The sequence below is a fragment of the Talpa occidentalis genome, unplaced genomic scaffold (genome assembly GCF_014898055.3).
Source record: "Talpa occidentalis isolate TD23 unplaced genomic scaffold, MPIMG_talOcc4v2.1 talOcc4.5, whole genome shotgun sequence".
In the NCBI taxonomy this organism is placed as follows: Eukaryota; Metazoa; Chordata; class Mammalia; order Eulipotyphla; family Talpidae; genus Talpa; species Talpa occidentalis.
Window position 1 is genome coordinate 12,984,726 of NW_023604861.1, and position 13,552 is coordinate 12,998,277.

Sequence of the window (13,552 nt, forward strand, 5' to 3'; positions counted from 1 at the left end):
CCTCAACATAGTGTCACATTTATTTGAATTACAGAATGAATGGAAGGTAGAATATTCCTATGACTTAGTTCTGATCAAAAGTTTTCCTTCATTTTACATATGAACAAACCTAAATTGGCCGACTGTTGAGAGAGTCACTCATTACTGTTACACACTTACCACCACCAGTTCTGGAGTAGCAAACTTGCTATCATTATTCAGTGCCCAGGATTAAGTGGGTAATCATCTCTTAACGTGAGCTACAAATAGAATGATGAGTTGGCCTTCCCAGAGCCTAATGAATCACCCCTTTCTTCTTTATAAGCCTAGAGTTGTTTCTATTTTTGGTGGGTTCACTTTGAATTCTTTCAGATTTGCTTTTTATCCTACTTTTTCCCATTCAGTTGTTACTAATTTAACTCTTATGCTTTTCCCTTTACTCTTGTTAAGCTCTACTCCTGCTATCTAGAACAGCCAGGTCATTTAAGCAAAATACTTACAAATCACAAATTCAACGTTAACCACCATGCAATTTGAATAAAAATTAGATTAGACCAAGTAATAAATGATATCATCAAATACATTACAATATATTTTCAATGAATTGTTGCCTAACAACCCATAGATTTTTTTTTTTTGTCTGTATTATGTAGCTATTTGTAACCTTTGGTCACAGTTTTCTCTTCCATGTCAGTCAAGTACAAAAATGCCCATGAATGAAAGGTCTTAAACATTTTTTTTAATTAAAATAATGACTTGGTAGCTTTTTTTTTTTATTGTGGAATATGGAACAAGTCCTCATTCTATTTCTTTTATTAATTCCAATCTCTTACCTGTCTAGCATTTATACATTCTAATCTGCCACAGTCAAATGAACTTACTCCACATAGGCAAAATCAGTTTCAAATATTTATAACCATTTCTTCTTTAAACTCTAGGAACCAACTCTGGTATCACATCACTTCATCCTATTAACAAGGATGTTCATTCTTTAACTGAGGAGCCTTATCTGGGACTTGTGGCATATCACTTGTTCTCAAGCCCCTGGAATCAAATGTATTTCACATGAGTTTTGTCAGCGTGAATAGCATCGTACCCATTTTACATTGCAAACAGGCTATGATCTAGAAAAGTATATGAATTCTTCTACCTCTTCCTCATGTCTTAAAGGTTTCCACTCACAACACATGGCACTCCACCATGCAAACTTCGTGTCTTTGGTCACATTCAAGTACTAGACTTACTGTAGAATATAAATTATAAATATAAAATATTTAAAATTAGACTGACATTGTATTTTACTTGGGCTACTATGAGACTGAAATTTTAAGTATTTTGTCTTATTCATCTGGTAACTCCTTTTATGTCATATCTACACAGTGATTTGAAGGAAAATGAATATGACACCATAAAAGAAATAGAACAAATGAGTGTGTTACCATATTAATTCAGGCTTTTACTCTAAATTTCTTTTCAGCTTGCATAAAAAGGTATTATGGAATACCAAAAACATAATTAATTAACATTGCTTTCATTCTACAGTTAGGTAAATTTAATGTGTATAAAAGATTTGATGAGATATTAGTTATCTCAACAACAGTTTAATTAGAGTGCATTAGTGTGTACAATATACCTTAAATTAAATTTTGATAGGTATTAAAATTGAAGTACACAACTATTCTAAATTAATGTGGATGCAACCAGCTGAATCTCCACTAATAGGTCATAGGTAAGAGATGTGGAAAAACTCATTATCTATTTAAAAAATACATTGCAGAGTTTTATTGTCGGTAATTATGATTTTGATCACAAGATGGTTGCATAAGATACTCCTGAAATTCCTTTCACAGATGCACTGAAAATACACGTGGAGCAATTTCCTCAGAAAGAAATTCAGAAACTAGCTGAGCAACTCCCACACATCAAGTGAATGAGAAAGTTCTTACATTGAATGGGTAGGAAAGGTTGAGACATACACCATCACCCCCACCCAGCACAATGGCATACAATTAAAAGGCACCCCCAATGCAGCAAACACAGCTCTTGGAAGGAAGTTTATAGTAACAAACACCTATGTAAGGGGGAAAAATATCCCAAGTAAACAACCTAACTTTATATGTCAAGGAACTAGAAAAAGAACAAACTAAGGTATCAGAGGATGGAAATAACAAAAGTCAGAGCAGAAATAAATCAAGTAGAGACCATAAAAAAAGGAAAATATCAACGAAAGTAAGAGCTGGTTTTTTTTAAAGACAACAATAAAACAACAAATCTTTAGATAGACTTAAAAGAAAAACCTCAAAAATATAAATGAAAGAAGATACACTACAACTGACATCACAGAAATACAAAGGATTTTGAGACCATTAGGAACAAATGTATACCAACAAATTGGATAACCTAGAATAAATGTAAAATAATTTCCTGTAAACATAGAACTGATGACAAAATTGAATCATGAAAATAAATAAAATCTGAGAAGACCAATAATGAGTAAGGAGATTGAACTAGTAACAACAATAAAAAACCATCAACAAGGAAAATTCCAGGATCAGATGGTTTCACTGCTGAATTCCACTAAATAAATAAATGAGGTTTTTGTCATTTATATCCTAATAAAGCTGAAAAACCTTTTTTGTTTCTAAAATTGTATATAATTAACATTCATGTGAGTTTCTTGATAACATTTGTTCCATTTAAACATTGAAACTTAACTATGATCCTGCATTCTTATTGCTTTGGGTAAAATATTAAGTTACATCAAAATACTATGCTAAATGCAATTATTAGCACTCAGCATTTAAAAATAGATCAAGTTTTAATTTCTATTATGAATAAATGATTTCCTAATAAATCATTCCTTCATTTCCATCAATTAAAATTCATTAATATTAAACACATTATAGACTGCTACAATGTTTTCTGGAAACTCCAATTTTTCCCCATTCAAGAAAAATCTTTACAATTATTTGCTTACTTTGAATAACTAGATGTGTATTTTTTAACTCTACATTAGGAAAGGGATGTTTACTTTGGGAGCATTTAAACCACCAAAGAAATCAATGAAGTATTTATAAGTAATATAATGTGTTAATAATTAGGATTTAAATACTTCCATGTAAAAGACACTAATCTAATTGTGAAAGCTCATTTTATTCTCATTAAAAAGTTGTAGGTATTGTTATTTCCCCATTTTTCCAAAGAGGACAGTGAAATAAAGAGAGATTAAACAATCAAATATCCAAACTCAGAGCTTGTAAGTAGTAAAGACAAATGTGAAATACAGTCTGAGAGTAGAACCTGTGCTTTTAATTTCTATACTTTGCTGAATCTGTTACTGTTTTATTGAGGTAGGTTTAGTCTCAATTCCCAGTATAATTAGACAATTAAATATTCTCTTGTAAATTAGATTTTGTTTCTTTAATAACTTACTGAATAATAGATATGATATTCAGGAATTTGGGAAACATTTTTCCAGGTGAAATTCACTCACTAGAAATATGATCTATCAAGTGCTCCTATGAGTTTCTGAAAGTGAAAATATGTATTTACTGAGGACTAGACCTGGAACTACTAGATCTTAGAGATTGCTTTGGAAATGTGAGAAAATCATTATTTGTTGGCTCTCCAGTAATCTATCTTGAATTTGTTAAATTCATTGATGTGTGAGCTGGTTATCAAAGCTTGATAAACAGCTTATAAATCACTTTGAAGTTGGCAGAAATAAATATTAATGAGTCAATTTCCAAGGAATTTAAAGTCAGTTTCTCCTTCTTCTGTTGCCATAAGTCAAAAAGAGAATCTCAGTTGTTTTATTTATAAAAGAATCAACAATTTATTAGTAATTGATGTTTCTCAAGACAGTCATAGGGCGATTAATTATGTATGAAATCAGATTATTTCCTTAAAATGTGAAAGTGTTCTTTGAAAATTCACCAAGGAGTTTCATATATACAAGTTTTGGCTTTTTTTAAACCTAGTTGTAAAAGATAAACAGTATGATGATTCTAAGCCTTTGAGATACTAAAGTCACCTGCTCTACCAAGGTTTATTCAGGTGTGGCCTCAGAGAAGGAATAAGGAAACAGCACAGTTCTCAGGAACTAAGAGCCTCCTGCTGTCAAACACTTACCAGAATTATTCTACTTCAATACTAGTCCCTTCTTCACCCAGATGAAACAGTCAAGGAATCTACGTAGTTCATTCAGGCCATGATAACTAGTGAGCAGCAAGCTCAAGATTTGAAAACACGCCTATATAACCACAAATCTGTCAAGCTTGTGTCATTTTAATCTTTAAAGTAGGAAAAATAATGTTCTACAAGATAGATTTTAAAGATACAAAAAGGCCCTTCATGTGTTCAAAATATATAATAAAAAGGATAGTAAAAATCAATTCACTTATCCATTTTAAAGACTCTGGCCCTGAGCAATAAATGGCATGATCCAAATGAATCATCAAATCTGTACTTGGTTTCAGATTTCTTGTGCCGTTTTTCCCTTTTGGAGATATTCAATATCATAATGTTGACATTTTGTGCCCTAGATATAAATGCTGCTTCCTCAGCACTGAAAATGCTTGACACTTTCAAATTCATTTATTCTTTAGCTTGAGTTGGATTATGGTAACCCTTTCAAATGTTCTGGTGCATGTCTGATGTCCACATTGAGAATGCAGAGGGCAAGAAGATCAGGACCACCGCATATGACTGGAAATTGTTCACTGTAAAAGGACACCCAGCTGCCCCAGGCAGGGTGTAGTCGTTGAAAGTCAGTTCACACTCTACCCACCAAGACATAGCACAGTTGTGGCTCTGCCTAAAGAGGGGTGCCTTTTCTAGCTTGTTTTAAAAACAAGCAGCAACATGGATGGAGCTGGAAGGGATCATGCTCAGCAAAATAAGCCAGAAAGAAAAAGAAAAATACCGGATGGTCTCACTCATAGCAGGAATCTAGAAAACTTAAATAAGGGACCAGGAAAATGAATAACTATAAGAAAGTGAAAATCAAAATCAACAAAAAACTATGAACCAGAGACACTCTATGGGGGTGGGGCCAGGGAGGGGAGGGATTGGGGTCAAAATAAGGGGGTTGCAATTGTATGGGGAATATGAAAATAAAATTTATTAAAAAAAAAAAAACAAGCAAATAAGAAAGGCACCATATTGGCTCACACAAGCCAGCAAAGACCCAGAGAGTTAAGAACAGTTAAACAAAAACATTTTCAGATCTAATTTCTATCAGAAATGAATTAAAGGACCTTATAAAGTTCATGACGACAATGTTTCCTAATTCAGTAAATAAATACCAGGATGTAGGGATGTGATCTTGACACTAAGGAGCAAAATTTCATCACTGATGAAAAGATTTAGGATAAATAGAAGCACATATCACTTCAATATACAGAATATGAAAAATTTTATTAAGAAAGCTTGTGAATTTTGTCCACAAGAAAATGGCTCTAGAGAAGGAAGGAGAACTTCTTTACAACTCAACTCTTATGTCCTTTGATTCTATGAATTTGCTTCAAAAACATTTTGAAGAGTTTTCTTGAAATAAAACATGATGCTGCATATAGCACGACTTGAAAATTCATCAGACCAAGTTCTGGAGTCTCTGAACACTAAAACCTAATCAAACCTTCATTTAATTACTACATAACTGCCAGTATCAATTTTAAAGCTAAATACCTTTGAAACACTAACAATAGCTACCCACTTTTTTGAGTATCAGGCACCGTATCCTGTAGTTTGCATACATATTGCCTTTCTTCCAAAAAAGAATACTCCAAAAGTTATGTATTGCTACTGTCGCTTTATAAAAATGAGGAAGCAGAACTCCAACAGCCTAAGAGGAATAGAAGGTGTTAAAATAGGTACAGGGAAGTCAAAAGGCACAAGCTTCCACTTACTAAAATAAAGAAATCATGGGGACATAATGAACAGCGTGGTGACTATAGTTTATACACTGCGCTGCATATTTGAAAGTTGGTAAGAAACTAGATCTTGGAGAGAGGGTCTGTGGGGGCGAAGGAGAGGAGGAAAAGGGAGAGAGAGAGAAAGAGAGAGAGAATTTGGGAAATACCAGCAGATTGCAGATTCAAATGTAACTGATCCTGGTTTTAAACCTGAGGCTTTCCTATCCCTTCCCTCCACTATTTCCACTTCCTTATCCTCATTTCCTCTGGAAACAGTGTATTTTTCACAAAGTCTAAGAATAATTTTTGCCATTCGTTGCTACTTTAAGGAAAAAAAAAACAGCATTTTTGTTAAGCAAATTTTTGATACAAAATATATCTTAAATTGAGTAACACACCCTATACATTTCCCTACGATTTCCACAATATCAACTTGTTCAACTACCATAATTTAAAAATACGTAACAATGTGCTGACAATCAACACACTTTATATATGTGGATAACCCTTGGGTTCTAAGAAGTCAGACAGGAAAGGGAGGGCGGCTGCTTACCTGTTCCAATAACTTCTGTCCCCCGAGGTGAGCCTGCATCACAGCGTCATTGACAAGCAGGTGGAAGTTGAGGAGCACGTGTTCAATGTCATATGTTCCATGCATGGCATCCGACAGCTCTTCCAAAGACCGTATGTACGCGTGCCAGTGTGGATTAAGCTCTGCCATGTGGGCCAAGCAGCCTCTCATGACATTAAGGCAGTAGCCCGTGCAAGGCTTGCTGAGCGCCAGGCCCTGGCAGTGAGGGCAGAACCGTACCCGCAGGAGGGCCCGGCTGCACTCTCTGGAGAAGTGCAGGTGGTCCGTGGTGTTGATGACTTCGATGCCCAGATTCAGGGCCTGCAAGAACGTACGGCTGGGCAGCAATGATCGGCCCATCTGGCCCATGACCCTCTTGGGAATATTCCCGAATGGACTGATGTCCCGGCGGGCCTTGCGGATGCATTCTGAGTATTCCAAGGAACTGTCAGTCACACCAGGGTTAATGAGATGATTGTAGACTAGAGGGAAAAGACTATCGAAGAATCTGTTGACAAATTCTTCAGGATTAACATCTGCACCAAATAAATAGAGACCTACGTCGGTGAAGAACTCCTGCACTGAAGCAGCTGCCTCTAAGGCCATGTTTCTATAGGTGTTGCAAAAAAGTATGCTGGTATAATTTTCTGCTTGTCTGATGAGTGTTTCAAGGGTTTCTGTAACAAAAACAGAGGTAAAGGATGACAGGCTATAGTATTCATGTTAAAACTCTTTGTCCATCTGCTCCATACATTAAATGAAGAAACTAATCCAAGAGACTAAATAGGAGGCCAATTTAGCTCTACAAGGACAATGGCTGGTCAATAGTGGGCATACATACAACTTAGAAGCTACACAGAGATGCATTAAATAGAGTCAAACACTTTTTAAAAGTATAGATTTGAAAACAAGGAGCATGTATGGTAGTTTCTTACTTTATTTCATAGATCACAACACACTAATGATAGAAAGAAAAGTATCACTGAGAAAATAATTTTCACTTATGTGTTCCTTATTGATATTAAATACTTTTATCAACATATACAACATATATGGTAGTTGTACAGTTTTTCTTTTATCTTTTTCAGAATGAAAGTGAGTAGCTCATATATTAGTTACTAAAAACAGAGGCTACATTCCTGGAGGAAATCCTGAAGACCCTCAAACCTCTTAGCCTGTTCAAATTAAAAAGAAAGGAAAGGAAATCAGTGGTTCAATAATAATTTCATTATTAAACTACCCCTATATTTTGATGCTTTGTTAAGCAGTGGAAAAGTCATGCACAGTAGTAACTGATGAAAATAAATGATTGTGGGGGGCCTCCCCAGTGGTTATGGGGTTAAAGTCTCAGTTCTGTAAAGCTATCCACAGCCACTGCAGCACAAGTTCGATTCCCGGCTGGCCAGGGAGCTACCCACATGGAGCAGCAGACCTCTTCTGCCTCACCCGCTGCTCCCCTCAGCAGTGTATTTCAGTAGATCTGCCTGTACTGCTCTCCACTCTGTCTCTGGTGAATCCTATCACCCCCTGCACCTCTGGCCTGTACCCCAGGTCTTGTATGCATAAATAAATAAAAATAAATCTTAAAAAAGAAAATAAGTGATTGTGCCATCACCTTCCTCACCATATTTTGTAGTTCTTCAAAGACATTACTGCAGGATATTTTCTTTTCTTACACAACTGTTGCTTCCAAATCAGTGTTTCCCCATAAAGAACGGAGAATGATTTATTCTCAAATTAAGGAAGGTTTAGATATCAGCAATTAAGAATTGTATTTCAAAATGACAGCCTTTGACAGTAGCTGACCACCTTGGATATACTGAAATTACATTTCCCAATTAACCTAAGTAAGGATGCTGGATAGTATCAATAAACAATTAATGATAAAATATATCAACAATATTATTTTCTATGTCCAATCTCAGTTATTCTTAATTAAGTTTTAAAAGACCACAAAATAACCAGTAATCAAACCAATGAGCATTTTATAAAAAGAGGTGAAACAACAGTAGAATAAAATGAAATAAGAAAGAACAGAGCTGCTGGGAGAGCTGCTAATGAATTGAAACTGTCGTCAATGTGTGGCGTGTCCTAAAAATAAACAAAAGCAAAGATCACTTTCCTGGAGAGCACAAATGGATTCTGATTCTGTTCTAGGACTGATTTGTGTTGTGTTTCAGGCTTTAGTGGGAAAGAGCAAGGTGCATGTTACAGACATGATGTTAGTGTGCTCCCTAACACTCATATATTAAAACCTGTTCTCCTTGTAATGATGGTGATCAGGTTGAGAGGGTGGCTCCCTCATGAACGGGTTTAGTGTCCTCATAAAGTAGACCTCAGAAAACCCTGGTCCCCTTCTACAGTCTGTGAACTAGCAAGTGTACTATTAACAGACACAGCAACTGCCAGTACCTTGATCATGGATTGCCCAGTCTCTAGAGCAGAAATAAATTTCTATTGTTCATAAGCTGCACAGTCTAAAATATTCTGTTATAGGATCTGGAACAAAGAATGCACCTACCCTGCAATCAAAGGCAACAGCTTTTTAAAGGCTGCTGCAGCTCTGACAACAGAAAAAAGGCAGATCCTGGAATAACATCATTTCCTTCAACACTGTTTCATTATAACTTTGTAGAACTTACTTTGTATTAAATAGAATCCACCTTGTCTCTCACTGCCATGCTGAGAATTACGAAGAGAGCAGCTGAATCAACAGCTTGACTCAGCTCTCTCTCTTCTCCTCATCCATGACTATGAAGGAACAGCAACTAGAGTTCTCTCCTACCCACAATTAGGAAAGACACAGGGAGACCAGACCATCTGCTGATTGTAGTAACAAAGGAGTCCACACTGCCTCTTTCTACCTGAAGTTGCTCATTAACCAGTCCAAAAGTTACAAAGACCTAACCTCAGAACCTGCCCCTGCTTTATCATTTAAAACTTCCCCCATGCCCTTACTTGGTGGAACACAGATTCAGACAGCCCTTGATACTGGATCTGGGCCATACGATGCCTATTCTCCAATAAACACCTTCTTGCTGATATTACAGTCGGATTATTTCTTAGTTAACCAAGTTGACAAGAAACAAAAATCTGGGCCAAAACTGAACAAAATGTTGTTATCTAAGGACTCAGTCTCCTTGTGTCATGTCTCTTAAAATTACCTATTGCAAGAAACTATCAACCTCATTAAGTTGGGGCTTCCTGCATTACAAACTCTAGATTGCTAGGGAAGCAAAACTCATAGGCTACCAACACATCTCCAGCACCCACTAGAATATAAAAGTATATACTAAAATTCAATAAAAACATAAAAAAGTGAAAATAAGAAGGAAAGTAACAGCTGAATGCTTAGCTATGATGCCAAGTGAGAATTCATAGAATTAACACCAGTTTAGGGCATCCCCGGTGGCGCAGTGGTTGAGAGCTCAGCTGCGAAGCTGCCCACAGCCTCTGCAGCACCAGTTCAATCCCCGGCCACTAGGTGAGGGTCCCACACAGCATGCAGACCTCTCCTGCCGTGCCCACTGCTCCCCTCAGCAGTGTACTTCAGCAGTCTGCCTGTTCTGTTCCCCGCTCTGGCTCTGGTGAATTCTCTCACCCTCCTGCGCTTCTGATTGTACCCAGGGCTTATATAAATAAATATATAAATCTTTAAGAAAAATAAATAAATAACACCAGTTTTCTGCAATCAGCCTCACGACCATGCTCCTGTGGGTTAAGTGCAGATCAGTGTGTACCAGGGATTCTAACCCAGTCTGGCTTGCTTGGAAACTTTAACCAGTTTTTTAGCCTGGAAAGTTTTTGAAACATGGCAATTTTTAGTGATCTATAAAATGTCCTCTTGGCATTTACAGAGTGACTCAAAGCCTTCCATCAAGACAACCTGATCCCCCCAAGTGAAATCTCAGTCACCACAGGCTGCTTTCACTCACAACAGTGAGTGTGAAAAGTGAATGAAATCTTCTGTGGATGACACTAGAATAAAACTGCTAAGCTTTTTTTTTTCTTTTAAATAACAGGCTCATCTTTTTCTTAGCAACTTTGGTATGGCTATGAATCATGAGGAAATTTACACATGATTTTATTTATTAATAATTGTTAAACAATGATGTTGCCAAAAGTTTTTTTTTTTTTTTTTTTTTTTTCAGATAAAGTAAGGACAGGTTCAATGCTAGCTGGATATCACAGCAAAGGTCACTGGCTTTACATGCCATTTTCTAAGGTGAGTGTTCTAAATGTGTGTGCGACTGATACCTGACATGATTTTCAGCGCCGCAACAGCTGAACATTGTTACCCGGGGCAAGATAAATGTTCCATAGGATTTCTGCCAACTTGAAATGATGCTCAAGCACATAATTTTTTAAAGTAAAAAACAAAATGAATAAGCTCTATCTCAGTAATCTGTAACTTGTAATCAGGAATACATGTAATTTATCTTTTAAGATCTGTGACTAAAAGGTTTTTTTTTAATTAATTTTATGAAAGCAATATTGAGGAGAATATATTTAATACTTAGGAACATCCATTCAATAGAAAATAAGTACACTTTCAAATTTATAAAGTTGCTGCATGCTATTAGCAACCAACTAATTTGATTACTGTTTGATTGCCATTAAAATAAATTTCTGCAAAAAACTATAATTTTTATTTTATTTTGTTGCAAGACCAGTTTTCATCTCAGTTTCATTCTAATTTTAGTTGTATTCCATTTTTAACAAAAACTGACACAAAATTTAGAAATTATAATGAAATTGCTTGATATTTCCCTCACACTGTATGCATTATAACTATATATTTTAATTTGAATGAGAGGTTATATGTTCTGAAATATCAACATTTTAATTATTCCCTCAATCTCTAAATATAAATGTTTTTTTAAGTGGGTTTATTCTTCTTTTTCCACTCTGCTATTAACTCATTTCACTATATTTATTTTCTTTCACTCTGTATATCTGTATTAAATCTTTTATCAACATACTGCAATTAACAGAATTTCCTAACCACATCAGGTATTTATTTTTGAAAGCATGTATTTGTGATCCTAAATATTTGTTACAGTCAATCAATGAGGAAAACTATAAACAATTGTTCTAATCATTTGCTTTTTAATGCTTAGGGATAAACAAATATCTTTGAAGTTTTGGTTCTAGTGGCCTTATAAAATTATAGTATATAAATACTTCAGAAACTGAACAATATTAAAGTCAATCTATTAGATAATGGTATTAATAATTTTTATTAAAAGTTGGAAAAAGTGAGAAATTAAATATACTAAAATTGGATTGGTTGTGTGTACTTCCTCTAACTTTGCAGAACTATCATTTTGTTCTTCTTTATCATGAAGTTTGTGTTTCCATGCTAAGGAATTAACATGATTTTAGCAAGAATTTAAACTCATCACAGTAACAGTCAAATGAACAAAACATTTTCTGTTCATGCAAAAGAATAATGCACATATAAAATCAGTATTTATAAATCTAAGGTAGGTTAGTTGCTGAATAATACAAAATATCTAATTACTAAAGATAAACTACAAATTCTTCTTCATTACTGTTTTAATAAATTTAAAAACACCCTTCACTGAAGTTGTACAAGTAACAGCTATCTATTTGATGTGCTAAAAGTTGTAGCATATCTTGAAAACACATAAAAATTTACTAAACTTGCTTAAGGAATCTAAAGATTAGAAAATATTTTTTGTTGGTTTTCATTGAGAATTTCTTTTATTCTTTTTTTTTTTTTTTTTTTTGGCATAGAAGAACTGAGGTGTAGGCCAGAGGTGCAGGGGGGTGTGTGTGAGAGAGGATTCACCAGAGACAGAATGGGGAGAACAGGCAGATCTACTGACATACACTGCTGAGGGGAGCAGCAGGTGAGACAGGAGAGGTCTGCTGCGCCATGTGGGTCAGCTCCCTGGCCGGGAATCGAACTCGTGCTGCAGTGGCTGTTGAAAGCTTGACAGCATGAGACTTTAACCCCAAAACCACCAGGAAGCCCCCTCATTGAGAATTTCTTTTTCATATATATATAAATATATTAATTTTAACATTTATCATTTTTTACATTTTTAGACAATATTTGTTCCCCCACCCCCTCAGATTGAGTCCCCATAGAATCTCCTTCCCCAAGGCACCCGTGCACCATCACCTCAGTCCCCTGTGCTCCTCCCTCCCTCCCTCTCACCACTCTCCCTCTCTCTCCCCTGCAGTATGTCTCTGGTTTATGATTTGTTTTTGCTTTGTTGTGTTTTGTACTGTTATTTTTTTTTTTACACTGATGTCTTATTTAATAATGTTGACTCTTCCAATCCATGAGCAGGGGATGCCTTTCCATTTCCTCGTGTCTTCTTCAGTTTCTTTTAACAGTGTTTTATAATTTTCTTTGGATAGGTTCCCCTATATTCCTGTTATAAGTGAAACCATCCGATATATTTTTTTTTTTTCCTTTCTGGCTTATTTCACTGAGCATAATTCCTTCTAGCTCCATCCACGTTGCTGTGAATGGCATGAATTTATCTTTTTTTGATTGCTGAATAATATTCCCTTGTGTATATGTACCACATCTTCTTGATCCAGTCATCTGTTTTTGGGCATTTGGGTTGTTTCCAGGTTTCACCTATTGTAAATAGTGCTGCAATAAACATAGGCGTACAGGTGCTCTTTTGAATCACTGTTTTTGTTTTTTTGGATAGATCCCTAGGAGTGGAATTGCCGGATCGTATGGTAGCTCCATTTGGAGTATATGAAAAAATGTTCAACATCCCTTATAATCAGGGAAATGCAAATCAAAACCACACTGAGATACCACCTTACAAAACTAAGAATAGCACATATCAAAAAAATAAGCAACAACAAATGTTGGCGAGGATGCGGTGAAAAAGGAACTCTCCTACATTGCTGGTGGGAGTGCAAACTGGTCCAACCATTGTGGAAAGCTGTCTGGAGGTTCTCCTTGAGAATTTCAATAAGATCTTTTTAGTGGGGCTTCCCCTGGTGGCGCAGGCGGTTGAGCGCAGTGCTGTGAAGCTGTCCGCAACCTCTGCAGTGCCGGTTCAATCCCCACCAGCCTTAGAGCAACCCACAT

The 13,552-nt window shown here is 35.8% G+C and overlaps 1 protein-coding gene across 4 annotated transcripts in view; it reads right to left on the reverse strand.

Moving 5' to 3' along the window:
- GPC5 (glypican 5) overlaps positions 1-13,552 on the reverse strand; it is a 1,063,734-nt gene that overhangs the window by 831,118 nt on the left and 219,064 nt on the right. For all 4 annotated transcript variants that reach the window (XM_054701627.1, XM_037528635.2, XM_054701628.1 and 1 more), the window contains exon 3: positions 6,448-7,142. In XM_054701627.1, coding sequence (XP_054557602.1) covers positions 6,448-7,142 — 695 coding nt within the window. The remainder of the gene's footprint in view (positions 1-6,447; positions 7,143-13,552) is intronic.